Source organism: Chanodichthys erythropterus, chromosome 15 (genome assembly GCF_024489055.1).
Source record: "Chanodichthys erythropterus isolate Z2021 chromosome 15, ASM2448905v1, whole genome shotgun sequence".
Taxonomy (NCBI): domain Eukaryota; kingdom Metazoa; phylum Chordata; class Actinopteri; order Cypriniformes; family Xenocyprididae; genus Chanodichthys; species Chanodichthys erythropterus.
The window spans coordinates 22,202,330-22,218,538 of record NC_090235.1 but is presented as its reverse complement, the minus strand read 5'-3'; the positions used below and the strand labels follow the sequence as shown (position 1 = coordinate 22,218,538).

At 35.6% G+C, this 16,209-nt stretch overlaps 1 protein-coding gene across 1 annotated transcript in view; it reads right to left on the bottom strand.

Annotated features, from left to right (window-relative positions):
* The window catches only part of adgrb2 (adhesion G protein-coupled receptor B2), a 349,244-nt gene that overhangs the window by 110,740 nt on the left and 222,295 nt on the right, over positions 1 to 16,209 (bottom strand). Inside the window, exons 12-15 of the mRNA XM_067410949.1 lie at positions 12,130 to 12,238; positions 11,839 to 11,985; positions 6,220 to 6,295; positions 2,121 to 2,223 (exon numbers count right to left, since the gene is read on the bottom strand). Coding sequence (XP_067267050.1) covers positions 2,121 to 2,223; positions 6,220 to 6,295; positions 11,839 to 11,985; positions 12,130 to 12,238 — 435 coding nt within the window. The remainder of the gene's footprint in view (positions 1 to 2,120; positions 2,224 to 6,219; positions 6,296 to 11,838; positions 11,986 to 12,129; positions 12,239 to 16,209) is intronic.

Here is a 16,209-nt window from a genome sequence, read left to right as displayed (position 1 = left end):
CTCACACTTCTACTGAGGAGATAGCAGGTAAAGGTTGCCATGGCGACTCGGGGAACATCACAATGGCAGTGTTTTCTGCACAGCTGATATCCGCACTGATGCAAAATCCAATCTGCAGGTTTCGAATTTTGCATAAATCCTTGTGGGTATATTTTTATTACATTTTTTTCCCCCACATAAAATATAGAGAGCCTTTATGTGTAATACTTTATGTGCTGTGTATTTAGGGGTTGTTAAAAATGAACTATTCATAACAGAGGATTATTAATAGAGGGTCATCCTAACAGAACTGTATTTCATGCCTGATTAAGGTGTTCAAATAGACTTACTGTGCTAGAAGTTTGTGCTAACAACATTTCAGAGGCAATTTGTCAGCATGAATGAATTTGCGTTGGTTATGGGTCATGAGAACCAGTATAATAAGACCAAAATGGGAAAATATATATATATATAAAAAAAAAAACATAAGAAAAAAAACAAAAAGGTTCAACATGTGAGCGCATTAGTTCACCCAAAAATTAAAATAATGTCATTTATTACTCACCCTCATGCCGTTCCACACTCGTAAGACATTCATTCATCTTCGGAACACAAATTAAGATATTTTTGTTGAAACCCGAAGGCCTGCATAGCCAGCAATGGCATTTCCTCTCTCAAGATCCATTGATGTACTAAAAACATATTTAAAGAGTACAGTGGTTCAATATTAATATTATAAAGCGATGAGAATATTTTTGGTGCGCCAAAAAAACAAAGTAATGACTTATATAGTGATGGCCGATTTCAAAACACTGCTTCATGAAGCTTCGGAGCATTATGAATCAGCGTATCGAATCATGATTCGGAATTTCGGATCGTGTGTCAAACTGCTGAAATCAGGTGACTTGGGCGCTCCAAACCGCTGATTCATAACGCTCCGAAGCTCCCTGAAGCAGTGTTTTGAAATCAGCCATCATCGGCTATAAAAGTTGTTATTAAATATTCTCATCGTTTTATAATATTAGTATTGAACCACTGTACTCCCATGAACTGATTTAAATATGTTTTTAGTACCTTTATGGATCTTGAGAGAGGAAATGTCATTGCTGGCTATGCAGGCCTCACTGAGCCATCGGATTTCAACAAAAATATCTTAATTTGTGTTCCGAAGTTTAACGAGGGTCTTACGGGTGTGGAACGGCATGAGGGTGAGTAATAAATGACAGAATTTTCATTTTTGAAAATGAAAAATGAACGGTGAACGCAGTCAGACGACGAATACAGTCAGTCACAGACGATCCACGCTCCAATCCAGAAGGGGGCGCGTGGTAATACAACACTGTTTGCTAACCGCCACAACAGGGAAAAAAAAGAGCAGAAGAAGAACAGCACATATGCAAACGAATTGCACGCTTGAAAACAAAACCCACTAGGTAGTGCACATGCGCCGAATGTGTCTTTCTATGCTCATGGACAAAGGAGACTACTTCGAAAGGCTTGCGCACTCAACTGATTCAACTAAATGCCACTAGGTGGAACCAAATTGTGATCTGCACAACTGTCTGTTCAAAATACATGAAAAGAAACTTTGCATTGTGGATTTGTTCCTTCGTCCGGTAACACTTTAATGTAGGGTCCAATTCTCACTATTAAGTAGTTATTGAGATATTAACTGTTATAAGATATTGGCTGTTTATTAGTACTTAGTATAAGCAGATATTAATTCTGCATGGCCATATTCTGCATCCCATAATCCTACCCAATACCTAAACTTAACAACTACCTTACTAACTATTAATAAGCAGTAATTAGGAGTTTATTGAGGCAATGGTCATAGTTAATAGTTAGATAATAATGAGAATTGGACCCTAAACTAAAGTGTGACCATTTTTCCTATTGTACCGAACCGTGACCCCAAAACCAAGGTACGTACAGAACCGTGACTTCTGTGCACCATTACACCCCAAATATATATATGTGATGTTTAACAACCCCAAAATTAAGAATGGCAGTGTGACACAGTATGGTTAATACAAGGAACATCAAAAATATACTATGATGAAATATGCAATAGTTTGTAGAAGTGGGGCATTTAATATTAATATCTGTTAAAATATGAATAAAAAGTGTAAGGTACTTACATTGAGCAAAGGTGCAAGCTCCACTGATACCAAGGGCTCGGTTGGTTTTGGTAAAGGACGCACCGTCACTGTCAGAATCTTTGAGCTGATCACGAATGGATCTCTGGAAGGAAGGAACATAGAATGAGTTAGATCCAAAACTGACTTGACACTCCATTTCACATCTATCGATAGGTATCAGGGTTGGACAACATTCAGAATTTAAGAACAGTATCCCTTCATGACTGAATTGGTTGCTCAATTGGAATTTGAAATGGAATGACAGGATAATTTAATCTACCAAATCCAACATAGTCACTCAACAGAGGATGTTTATAAATTACAAATTTTGTAAATGCAAAACATAATTACATCATACATTTTGACCTATTCTGCATATTTATTCCTGACTATATAGACACTTTATACAATTTTCTCAGCTGATTGGAAATACTTCTCTAAACTAAGTCTGTGCAGCTGCAGATAACCATGAAATTGCAGGTCAAATTGACACACGAACATCAAAATCGTCAGAAATTTTGTACACGCATTCCAAAAGACCTCATAATGTCAAAACTTTGCAGGCATGTTCATGACCCTAAATGAGAAATTGTCACAAAATACAAAAAAAAAAAAAAGTTAAATTGACACGTAATATAACATTAATAATAAAGGAAATAAATACATTTTAAAAATACATAAATTAAATACAAAATTCTATCGGTGGGATGTCAAACATTGATTAGAAGTATAAACTACAATTACAGCATTTTCACTTTATTTCCACTTTCCTAAATTCTACATGCTGTATACCTCAATACAATTTGATTCAACTTTCAACTCAGTTCTGAATGGTGCACAATCCTGGATGGTATTCGATGACAGAGTGTGTGTGTGCGCGTGTGTGTGATTTAAATCCATGGCAGAGCTTTTTAAGACCATCCTGCGCTAAACAAATCCATCTATTTTTGGTGTGTGTGAGTGTACTGTATTGTGTGTTTGTTATGGTGAGAGATAAAACTTGTGTATCTGTGGGAGTTGGGTCACATGGAGTTACATTCTGTCACAAACAAATCGGGCAGGTTAGTTCCCCTTGGGGCAGTGGGAGCAAGGATGTGTCTTCTGTGCAGAAAATTAATGAGACACAAAGCAAAAGCAGACTAAAAACAAACAAATAGCCCTGATCCCATACATATTCAACAAGCCCCGTCACAATCAACCACATTGAGGAGAAATGACCTGGATACCAGGGCCTCTAACACGGCTCACAATAGAGACAGACAGAAGCAAACACAAGCAAGGGTTGTCGGCACGCTCTTGTGTTCCTCGTCAGGGTTGAGGGCTCTGACATGCTCAGTGAGTTTGGACAGTGAACTACGGACCCCAGCAGGGCTTGAGCAGGATGCGAGACATGCCCCCCAGTGTCAGCTGCACGAATCTGCCTAATTACACTTATCTCTTCTCTCTCGATACAGAGAGGCTCTCAGAAGTGGCTAGACTGAGGGAAAAGTCAACACAGTTAACCAGAATATCTAAAAATGAAGCCTTACAGTTGCCCTAACTGTGCGTGGCGTGATTATTTTCCTTTATGTGCACACTCAAAGTGCTAATGATGCGTGACTGTATGAATATGAACAGAATATATGTGAACACAGTCCTTGTAAACCCTGAGCTCCTAAAATAATATGAGAATACTGAAGTAATGTGTTACATATTCCTCAGTTTTTATTCAAATAGTTTAATTATTGTCATAATGCTATGGAAGCTTGTTTTCACCAGGGAATAAAAAGAACTGCGACTTTTTATCTCACAATTGCAAGTTTACATCTCACAACTCTGACTTTTTTTCTCAGAATTGCATGATATAAAGTCACAATTGCAAGTTATAAAGTCACAATTGTGAGAGATAAATTCGCAATTGCCAGTTATGCGAGATCTAAACTCTGACTTTATATCACGCGATTCTGACTTTCTAACTCCCAATTGTGAGTTCATATCTCGAAATTGACTTTATAACATGCAATTGCGACTTTTTATTACACAATTCTGACTTTATAACTCACAGTTAGTGCTGGGCGGTATACCGGTTCATACCAATACCGGTATTTATTTTTGTGATGATATGAATTTTGATGATACTGCAATACCGGTATGTGTCGCTTAACCAACGTTTGTAACGCGGCGCAGCAAGTCACTGTTTGAGAGCGTCCCGTTTCACTGTTGCACTGTAGTGAGAGCACAGCTGAGATTCGGTGCAATGTGAGATTGAATGAGTGCACTCAATAACGTCCACTATGGTTTCGGACACCACTACAAATGGCTGTCGCCTCAAATAATGCCCTATTTCGGATTCAGCCCTTGATTACAGCAGAGAAATCAAACTACACGTGGCGCGCGGTTTCCCCACATGGATATATAGACCGGAGCGAGCGTGTTTAAGTTTTTTATGGACCTATTTCATATACTCTAGTGCTCTAAACATGAACCAGCAGCGTGTACGCGCACATATTTCATCACGTCTTCTTCAAATGAAATGTAACGTTATGCAAAGGACACTGAACTGTACGTCTGATCACGACCGAGATGACACGATGGGTTATTTTGCTACACAGAAGACGATGCAAGTTAATAAATAGACTGACAAATCGTTAGATTCTTAAAATGCTTAAGGTTCCCTCAACTCTTTTATTTTCTATCTCCATGGTCATATTTTAATATCCATGTGTCTGTAATGACTAATAAGTGTGTTGCAGGTCTGTTTTTTATTGGTTGTTGTCTCCCCACAGCATCATTTTGTGGGGCTTTGTAAACCTGTATTAACTCTAGTGTGTAATTTTTCTACAATATTCAGTCATCATGACAGTAAAACAGGGCATTCTAGTCAATCTACTGCATTATTCCCTCTCTCAATCAGTAGAAAATGTGGTTAATGCCCGGTCATGCATAGGGGGAAAAAAATACCGTGAATATACCATGAAACCGATATAATTTTGAAAAATACAGTGATATAAATTTTTGGTCATATCGCCCAGCACTACTCACAGTTGCAAGTTTATATCACAAATCTGAGAAAAAAGTCTGAATTGCGAGAGGTAAACTCACAATTGCGAGAAAAAAAGTTGCAGTTACCTTTTTTATTTATAAACAAGCTTCCATAAAGCACATCTTTTTATTTTGATTAATCGAAATTCTTTGGAAGTAATTTTGTTGACAAAATTAAAACTTGTCAAGACCAAAATAAAACTGAAAAAACCCAATACGCCCACTACAAAAATGAAATAAATAAAATAAAATAATAAAATTGGCCATAAATTGATGTTTTTTTTTTTTTTAACAATAAACATTTCTTACCCGCCTATTGCAAATTAAATTGTCACTAGATAACAATGACAACAACTGAAGGCCCTTTAATTGATTTAATAAATCAACTGACAACACACAGAAAAAATAAATAAATAAATAAATTCAAAACTGAAAACTATTATTCACAACACATTTTTAATCATTTTTGGCTTATTCACCTTGAATATTTTACCTCTAGAGGAATAATGTTCTCCAGTGTCAATCTCTGTGGGAACAGCTGAGTCAGTTTGATAAGGTAGGACTGCTACAGCATTTAAGCTGTATAACATGGCTAATTTGAGGTTTTAAGAGCCACATCCCTGGACACAACATTAGGATATCCATGGCATGGATCATGGGATTAACAGGTAGTGCAGGAATAGGATGTATTCTAGGAACAGAGAAAACTAGAGCAGAGGACAGTGTGGCAGTACAATTAAACCCACAAAGGGTGGCAAACTTCACCGGATTTACCACGGTTATGAACTGTTGGCCTCACATCAGAATATAAAGGGTAAGGTCAAGACCTTCAAATAAGCATCTTAGTCAAATAAGCTCATTTCTAGAAAGATTAAAACAGGCTTAATGATTGTTCCACTTTTATTCAATGGATCAATTTCAAGCTCTGAAGGTTTACATTTTGATAATTGTTCATAGTCTCTGCCAGCTGGTGTCAATCATATGGCGAGTAACAGAATGAGTGTCCTTGAAATAGCTTTCAAAAACATATTAAAACACAAAAACATGCATTCACTCATATTTAAAGGACTGGACTTACTTTGGTGGGGGCATTATGAAGCCGAGGGTGCGGTACAGGATGGCTCCGATGACAAAATATGGTGTGTCGTCTGATTCTACAGGACAGAAAGGGTCAAAGTATCAACACATACTACTTGAAATATTCTGAATGTCCCAGATCAAAACTCAATCAAATAAGCCTATATAAATAGAAGGAAAAATCTTTTAAAAAGACAAAAAAAAGTCTTAAAATGTGTGTCCAGGTCTTTAAGTAATCAAGTAATTATTATACATTTTTTGGGGAGTCACACCAAATTATATATTACAACTGAACTAATGACCAAGATTAAATAATGTATTTTGTTATTAATTCATATATAATTCAATATAATTTATATTTTTATTATTTCAGAAATAATAAAAAAAAAGTTCATCATAGATGATACTGTATGTACAAGTTTCTGTATGTACAAACATCATTTTTACTGTATTTGTGAATAAATTAATACATAGGACAAAAAAAAAAATATCATTCCATTGATCCACATACTCATATTCAAATATGAAGGGAAAACGAATCACATCAGAAGCAACTTATGACCATAATAAGCAGTTCTGGCAGAGTGAACCAAAAACAAAGCATAAAATAAAAGAACAGCATTTTAAGAAAATGAGTCAGAGTATTGCCTGACATTTAAAAGACAAAGAAAAGAGGGGTTTTGTAGAGATATGACCACCGATTCTGTTCCCAGACCATCTGTCCACTCCTCCCCACTGGCTCTGTACCCTTGTTTCAGCAGCACACATCTCTGTGCTTTTCATATCATTTGTTTTGTTCTCTCCTCTGCACGAGTGCCTTGCCTCCACATGCACCTCATCATCTGTTCTTTTCCCAGACACTATTTATCATGAAACTCTTTCTTCTTTGTCCCTCCTCACTCTCATCCAATTCTTCTTCTCCTCAAACTGCTGTGGGCCTCCAGAGAGACTCGTCCCTGAGTAAATGCCATCATATTTCACTTATAGAGGACATATTTTGGACAGGAAGTGAAAGTGATACAGTAATATGCGATGCAAGGAGTCTAAAGTCCACATTTCTTTGCTCTATTGTCTTCATGTGGCAATGGATGTCTTCGCAGCTATTCAAAGTTCGTACGGAGTTGTAAAAAGAACGTTAAGACCTGTTCTAAGGCACTTCAGAGGATTTTACTGCACATTTTATGAAGAGAAACTCAGCCAAGGATGGTTGAATCACTGTTGCAATGTCCACTGACATTATGCAATTTAAGGTTTAATAATTGAGCTTGAATAGAGCTGGTTAAAATCACTGAACACAGTATGCATACTCTCTGATGCAAAAGATTACGCCTGAGTAAACTGAGTATCAGTGGATAATGTCAACTCATTAGCATGTATATTTTGTGCATATGTACCTAAAGTCATGTATTGGATAGAATCATAGAACATTTATTACATATGTATAACCTCACACTCTGTTTAACACAATAACAATATTTACTGTGAAACACACTTTATAAATAAATCTGAAAGTGTTTATCTTCATGTATGTTTTAGTGTTATTTTAGTATTACTTAAATATTATTATACATTCTTTGTTAGCTCTTATTTGTATATTTTTATTTTAATTTTAAGTTTTAGTCATTTTGTTATTTGCTTTTTTCAGCTATCATTTTTGTTATTTTTTTAAATCTATTTTTATTTCAGTTTTAGTAATTTTAACACTTCAGTTTCAACTTATTTTTTTTTTGCCAAAACAATTTAATTTTAGTTTTTCATCTAATTTTATTTTGAAATGAAAATTATTTTTAACATTTAAAAAGGCTAAATACAAATATAAATGAATAAATAAATACATTATATATATATGTATATATATATATATATATATATATATATATATATATATATATATATATATATATATATATATATATATATATATATGTATATATATCAGGGGCGTTTCCTCCGAGTAGGCAAGGGAGGCAGTGCCTCCTCAAAAAAAATAGGATGAGAAAATCCATATTACATATAAAACACAAATATTACAAATTATGACATTAAAAAGAGCGCAAGTCACGCATATTTCTTAAGGAACACTGCCCAACAGCGACACCCGTAGATAAAGTTACACAGAGGAGTCATGCCTCCCTTTCCTCACATAGGAATCCCCGGCGTGCGGTGGGTTTTGTGGGGGGTAATTGAGAATGAATGGGGGAAAGTCACGTGAGAGGAGGCAATGTCTCCATCGCGCTATGATTGGATGTAATTGGTTATGATTGGATATGATTGCTTTGTGCGATAAATCCCGCCTCTCGTTGATGTGCGCTTTCCGCGCGCGTAGGTTTGACTGAACAAATAATGGCGTCATTCGGAAGACTAATCAAAAAGTAAGTAAACAGATCACCCAGTTAGATATCACCGCTTTATGTCACGTCAAAATCAAACTTGAAATGGACTGAAAGCATGATTACTGCTGGGTTTTTTAGTGCAATCAGCTTGGTGAAATTAAAAATGCAATTTGTGTCTGTGACAGACGGTGTTAATGGAGCATGACTGATGATCCAAAATATTCTAGGTTGACAATTAAAAAGAAAAACCGCAATAAACAAATAAAATATATTGTTTAAATTATTATTGCCTTTAGTTATTATTTTGGAATGAATGTAGAAATGCTTAAAACACTTGATGCTTGATGAGATTGACTTGGTTTTGATAAATAAAACATTACATTGTTAATGTAAAATTACAAAATAGAATTGTCTTTGGTTTCTTTTTTTATTTTTTGATGTACTGTAAAGTAATGTTCATTTAACAAAGAAGATGTGTCAACTTTAAGAGTAATGCACATGAATTTACATTGATTCATAAAAAAAAATGTGCCTCCTCATTTCAGAACACCACTGCACACCACTGATATATAGATATATATTTATTTATTTATTTTTTCTCCTTTTTTTTCTGAATTTCAGATTTTATAAACAGACAGACAGACAGACAGACAGATAGATAGATAGACAGATAGATTAATGGATGACAATCACACAACAAGCCCTGTTGGTCTGGTCTGAATGGAGCCTGACTTCTATTTTTCCTCTATTCTCTGAGCTATCACATTAACAAAGCTATTTTGAGAAAGGGCCATGATGAACCTTTCCTTCTTTCTATAGAAAACCATTCTGGACAAAGCTCTGCCCAGGGAGCCATCTTATCTCCGATGGCAGTGGGCAGAATGGGGAGTGTGTCGAGACAGGAAGTGTTTGTTATTTCCTGCTGGGCGGTCCTCCACGGGCAGGCAGGTCTGTAATGGTTTAGCCTGGAGTAGTTGATACTCCACTAGACACTAACATTAATGGTCATTTCTTTGATGTCCGTTTGTTTCTTTCTCATTTCATTCAGCACTCTCTTCACTCTTCAAACCAGCTCTTCCCTGCCCACATCCCGTGTTTTCATTCTCTCAGGCAGAATATCTCTTGTTTTGTTTTTTTTGTCTGAGTCTGAGTGCCTGTCATGGTGGCAGATCACTATGATTTTCATTGGCCCATTTATTCTTTCTATTCTCTCAACCGTGTTCTCTGTCTCTTCCCAAACCACTGACTGATTGCATTCAGTTCTGTAAGGCCACATACATACAATGCAGCTAAATACAACTTTACACACTACAGCTTAATGCCGTTTCTGTATTGTACACATAGATTATGTTATTTATTGGAGAACAGGAGTTTGACTGCGCAGTACACAGAAAACAACACTCAACTGCCATCTTTGTAATGCTGTGCACCTAATTTCTATGTAGAAAATACAAATATAACTCATTGGTTTGGAATATGGTTAAATCATGCTAACAGAAAATATTTTGTTGGTTTTATAATGTAAAGTCGTAATCCTTAAAGGGATAGTTCACCCAAAAATGAAAATGTGTATATGTGTGTGTGTATATATATATATATATACAACAAACTAAACAACCTAAACAACCTAAACAAACTAAACAAACTAAACAATATATATATATATATAAAAATATAAAATATATATTATGAGGTGGAAGGAAACATTTTATAACAATTCTTTTGCATTTACTTGCATAACTTTGCATTCTCTCAAAGCCTTTGCAAAACTCATTCGCAAAACTTCTCGGATTACTGATGACACTGAAAACAGTCTTTGTTTTACAGATGATGATGTTGTGGATGGATTGTTGACGGATGACGGCAGACACACTCAACAGAGGTAAGTAGTTACACACAGACGCTGGAACACGAAGACAGGGAGCACACGCTGGAGTATGGAGACAGGTAAGTAACAGGAAATGCTGGAGATGATCGTGGGAGCAGTCCATTAAACAAGACTGGACACTGGAGTGAGGTGAGGTGTGTGCTTAAATAGGTGCAGACGAGGAGCAGGTGCATGTGATTGCCAATTAGGAGAGGTGATGGTGAAGTGTGTGCAGGTGAGAGCCAGGGAGGATGATGGGAAATGGAGTTAATTGAAGGCAAGGCAGACGGTGACTGTGACAATGGTTAGGATTTGTCCCATTCATTAACTTCTGCTTTCTGTATAATTTAGGTCCAATTTTGACCCCAAAAAAGGTTGGCAGCCACTAACAATATAATCATGCATATTAAGGATAACAAACTAAACATAACATCTTATCAACTTTTAAAAAAAGAGGTGAAAACACTTCCCATATTTATCAATTCAAACAATTTTGGGACTGTATTTGGTCGCCGCTAGATGTCCAATATAAAATCTGCTGAGCATCGCTGATGACTCATTCCCACATTTTAAATATGGTTGAAACACCCAAAACGTTGCAATGTGTACATGTTCTAAGAGGGATGGCGAAAAAAGTAAAAGAGTCAGGAGAAAGATGTTAAAGAATGTCAAATGTGACAGGGAAGAGAGTCATATAACATGCTAGGACACCGGAGCAGTGTACATTAAGCAGCTGAACCCTGACGGGATAGAGTCACTGCTGACACCACATGATCTGATCAGTAACAATGATGGAGCTGCATGCAGAGATGCAGTAGAACACACATACTGTTACCAGCAACATAATGATTGAAAAACACCGACTTTATAAGGGCAAACCTACTATAAAAAAAACTACCAGTACCATATTTCCTTTAAATTGATTCCATGATACACCAAACCAAAAGTGTTTATTTGTACGTCACATTTATATAGGACTTATTATGCTTTTTTTACATTTTCAAATTTCTTCAATGTTGCTGTTTGAGCATGAAAAAGGTCTTCAAATTAACAAAGCACAAATTCTCTGTGTTAGTAGGTTTCTTCCGGGAATGTACACCACAATATTCCTCATTTAAATAATTCCCGTTCCTGGTTGAGTTGCATTAGTAGTGTGTTGAATCTTGTGGGTATGGCAAGGGGCGTGACATTTTCGAAACACGCTCAAAGGGGTTGACCAATCAACACACTAATCCAATTAGAGCACACTGCACTTTTTGAAAGGAGGGGCTTCATAGACAAAGGAACTGACAGACTGGGAAGAGTTGTGCTTCAACAATGTAAAATATATATAAAAAAACATGGAAACCTATTCTTGTAAACCCCCAAAAAACAAAATCAAGACTTTGTATAAGAGCGCAATCGCATTTGCATCACTCACCATCGGAGGACAAGGTAAAGACTTCTTTGGGAATGAAGAGTTTGTCGTCTGCAGAGCGTGCCCAGTCTTTCATCCCTCTCCTCCCCTTCATTGGGAAGTTGATGTCACTGGAAACAGCCGAAACTGGCTCTCGCTGGATGGTGATTACTGACAGGACCAGAGAAAGACAGATTAACAGTCTTGAAAGTTCAAATATTAAACGCTTCACGGAAGCACTTTTAAGAGATGTTTACTGCAGGACAACATGACCTTTATTTGTGGCACTACTGTGTAGATGCCATGGGAACTCACTGAGGTTGTTGGTGACAACCAGAAAGCTCTGGAACGGCTTCTGAGCCTCTCCAATTAGATGAATGAAGTCTTCCACAACTCGCATCAGTAACACAGAACCCGGAGAGACCTGGAAGGAAGTCACACAACCACAGAAATACACATACAAACAAGAAATGAGGTTTAGTCAAGGACAGTTTTGGGTATCATATTTGAAACATACACTACCGTTCAAAAGTTTGGGATCAGAAAGATGTTTTTAATTAATACTTTAGAAGTATTAAATTGATCAAAAGTGGAAGTAAAGACTTTTACATTGCTAAAGATTTCTATTTTAAATAAACACTGTTTTTTTTTTTTTTTTTTTTTTTACTTTCTATTCATGAATCCAGACAAAATGTATCAAAATATTAAGCTGTTTTCAACATTCAATAATATGAAATGTTCTTGAGCACCAAATCAGCATATTAGAATGATTTCTGAAGGATCAAGTGACACTGAAGACTGGAGTAATGATGCTGAAAATTCAGCTTTGCATCACAGGAATAAATACATTTAAAATATATGAAAATAGAAAACAATTATTTTAAATTGCAATGATATTTCACAATATTACCACAGAATTTGTGAGCGTAAGAGACTTTTTCAAATCCATAAAAAAAAGTCTTACCACCCCAAACTTTTGAAAGGCAGTGTAAATAATAACGCTCATAAATTCCCAGACAAACACCACTAAACGTCCACAAAAAGGTTTGTTGTAAAAGACTAAACTTTGGCTAATAAATGTCAGCTGTTTGTTAATGAGAAAACCATAAATTCTACCTTCAAATACTTCTCCTTTTCAGTGCAATTTTTACAGCCATATCATGAGAGTTTATGATGCAGCCGTGAAACGATGATGGAAAATAAGCATCCACAAGTCAGATGAAGCACAGCATATAGCATCGTTCCCCCTCTCTCCACTCTGTCATGTTTATAAATTGGCAGCGGGTTTTAATTCACTAGGCCTTTGTTCCAGAAAACAGCATACCACATGCACATTTCACAGTGAAGTTCATGAGAACACCGAGCCCATTCCTCAATCTAATTGGAATTTCACTCTTCCTCTCGCATGTGGAAATGAAGGCATTCATGATTGTCTACGGAATATTGTGTTGCTCCGTGCCATAGGCAACTCCATTTATAGTATTCATACACTTTTGGTTTGCATTTGCTTTGAATTAATCCCAAATTTAAACATTTTCTAATATGAGGCAGATGGTGATTCTATATGCATCCAGATGTGAGACAAAGCAGATTGGTGCTTGTTGTTGGTTTGCAATGAATAGGAGGGGAACTGACATCATTCTTTCCCAAGCAGGCTTCTGGTATCTTTCAGAAAAAAAACAACAACAACAAAAAAAACAACTAATTTCCTTAGTCTGGAGAAAAATATGCTAGTTTACAGAACATCTTGGAGGTTAAGTTTGGCCGTCTCTGAGTTTAATCAATCCAATTGGTAAAGTGTGGCTTCTGTGGAATATGTACTGTATATTTATACATATGTGTTTCTGTAACTCTGTAACTGTAAATATATACAAACTACACTAACAGTTTAGGAGACTGGCTGCCAGGGACAACAGTCTCAACATGGTTTTACCATTATCATGGCAAATGTACAAAAAAAAAAAAAAAAAAAAAAAAAAAATTATTAATCTGGTATCATGTTCAATTAATTGAATTAATGTGTAAATTCAACAATATTCCGAAATATACAGTACACCAGTTTTTTAAAAAAAAATTCTATATCATCATCAAGAATCATGAACCTTCAAGAAGATCTTCAAGGTGTACAAGAATCTTAGTATAATTTTAAGAGTCCCATAATATTATCATAGTTAGTCTTATGTTATATGTACAAGCAACAAGCTATAACCATTAAATCATGTCCAAAACAACATGGTATCAGATGGAAACATCGCAGTACTTTGAAGTGTACCACGGTTCTCCCTGAATGATTTCCATGTTCTTTTACAATTATTTTTATATGTTACTCCAAGTAAAAGAATATAATGTTTGTATGTACATCATGACTGTTTTGAAACTCTTGAAACTGTTATAATCTCAGATTTATATACAGTATTTTAGTACTTTAGATTTCTCTGCTATTAGAGCTCTTGTTGTTTGTCCACCTTGTAAGTGTCCGGATGGTGTAGAAAAGCTCTGTTAAAAAGCTCTACAGAGTTGAGACAATAACAAACACAAGAACACACATATATATTCACTAACAGAATTAAACAAATTGAATTAACAGTGAGAGGCTTTGATGCGTGCCCATGAACAGGTGTCAAGTTTATGTATAAATAATGCTATTGTTCTCAGAACCGCACTGCAAATGGAAAAGAAAACTGAACGAGTATTGGCACAACAAAAAATATAGGCTCTGATAAAATACAAACTCTGAACACGCATATTTACTCTTTAACAAAGCAAATATTGCCACTTTAGAGTCAAAATTAATTCAAAATTGTCCCTTTTTACTTGGCTGCACGTTCCTGCTCTTACTGTAATTGAATAATCATTGTATTTTATTAAAAATAAACCAAGCGTTTATTAACTTCAGCTGTCAACACTTATTCAGCACAGGCTATTTTTTGACAGAAATTAATACTTTTATTCTCTTTTTTTTTTTCACATTAATAAGAAATGTTTCTTGAGCACCAGATCAGAATTATTTCTGAAGAATCATATGACTGAAAAAGACAATTTATGTAATTTCTGTGCCCAAAATATTTGAACATACAAAACATACACACTTCCCCTTTAAGATTCTGGCGGACATAATGCACATTGAGGGGACATGGTAAACACTTCAGCAGGCTCACAGGAGAAGATGATTATTTACTGAGCAGGGAGAGCAGGAGGTGTGTCAAAGATTTGCCTGCTCAACTGTGCTTTAACACCAAAATCTGGCTCAGTCACGCTGAGCTAAGCACCTGGCGCCCACATACATACACAAACATAAACGTTCACTGGAGTCACGAGCATGTGCAGCACAGACTTAGCTCAGTATGTGACTATTAGTCACCATTACCTCCAATATTCCATGCCTATGATTTAAAAAAGAACTACACTTACACATGTATGAACAAACTAATATCCATACATGTTCTGTTCATCAGTGACTACAGTGACTCTCCATAATGGCTGTGGGGTGCATTATGGGAGCAAGAGGGCTCAACAGCTACTAATATTGGGGTAGAATGGCACAGTATTGTATTTTGAAAACTAATGCTAGTATGTTTTAGATGGTTGACAGGGTGTTTCTCTGTAGTTGCTGTCTTCGAAAAAGACGTCTCTCATGCTGACCAAGGTTGCATTTATTTGATCATGCAGTAAAATGCGGTAAAAACTGTAATATTCTGAAATATTATTACAATTTAAAAGGACTGTTTTCTCTTTTAATATATTTTAAAATGTAATGTATTCCTGTGATGGCAAAACATAATTTTCAGCATTATTACTCCAATCTTCAGTGTCACATGATGCTGATTGGTGCTCAAGAAACATTTCTTATTATTATCAATAATGAGAACAATTGAGCTGCATTGTATTTTTGTGGAAACCACAATCAGTCCAAGATTTTTTTAACAATAGAAAATTCTATTTATTTGAAATAAAATGTTTTGCAACATTTATAAATGTCTTTTATGTTTTTTTTTTTTTTTTTTTTTTTTTTTTTGTTCAATTTAATGTCTTTGCTTAATTTCTTTCAAAAAATCTTACTGGCCCCAAACTATTTATGGGATCTTATCACTTTGAAATGAAATAGTACACCTCTCCTCAACAGGTCACATGATTTAAAGGGGTCATGACATAGATTTTTTTATTTTTTTATTTTTTTTTATTTTAATATGTTCCATGAGGTTCACTTACAATGCTAATAAAGTTTTTTGCACACACACTCACACATACTTGTATATGTGATTTATGGGGACTCTCCATAGACATAATGTTTTTTATACTGTACAAAATATAAAATTTTTAACCCTCATTCTGACCCTCTCTCTGAAATGATCTGTTTTTAAGATCATTAAGATCATCGCTGACAATACAAAATGC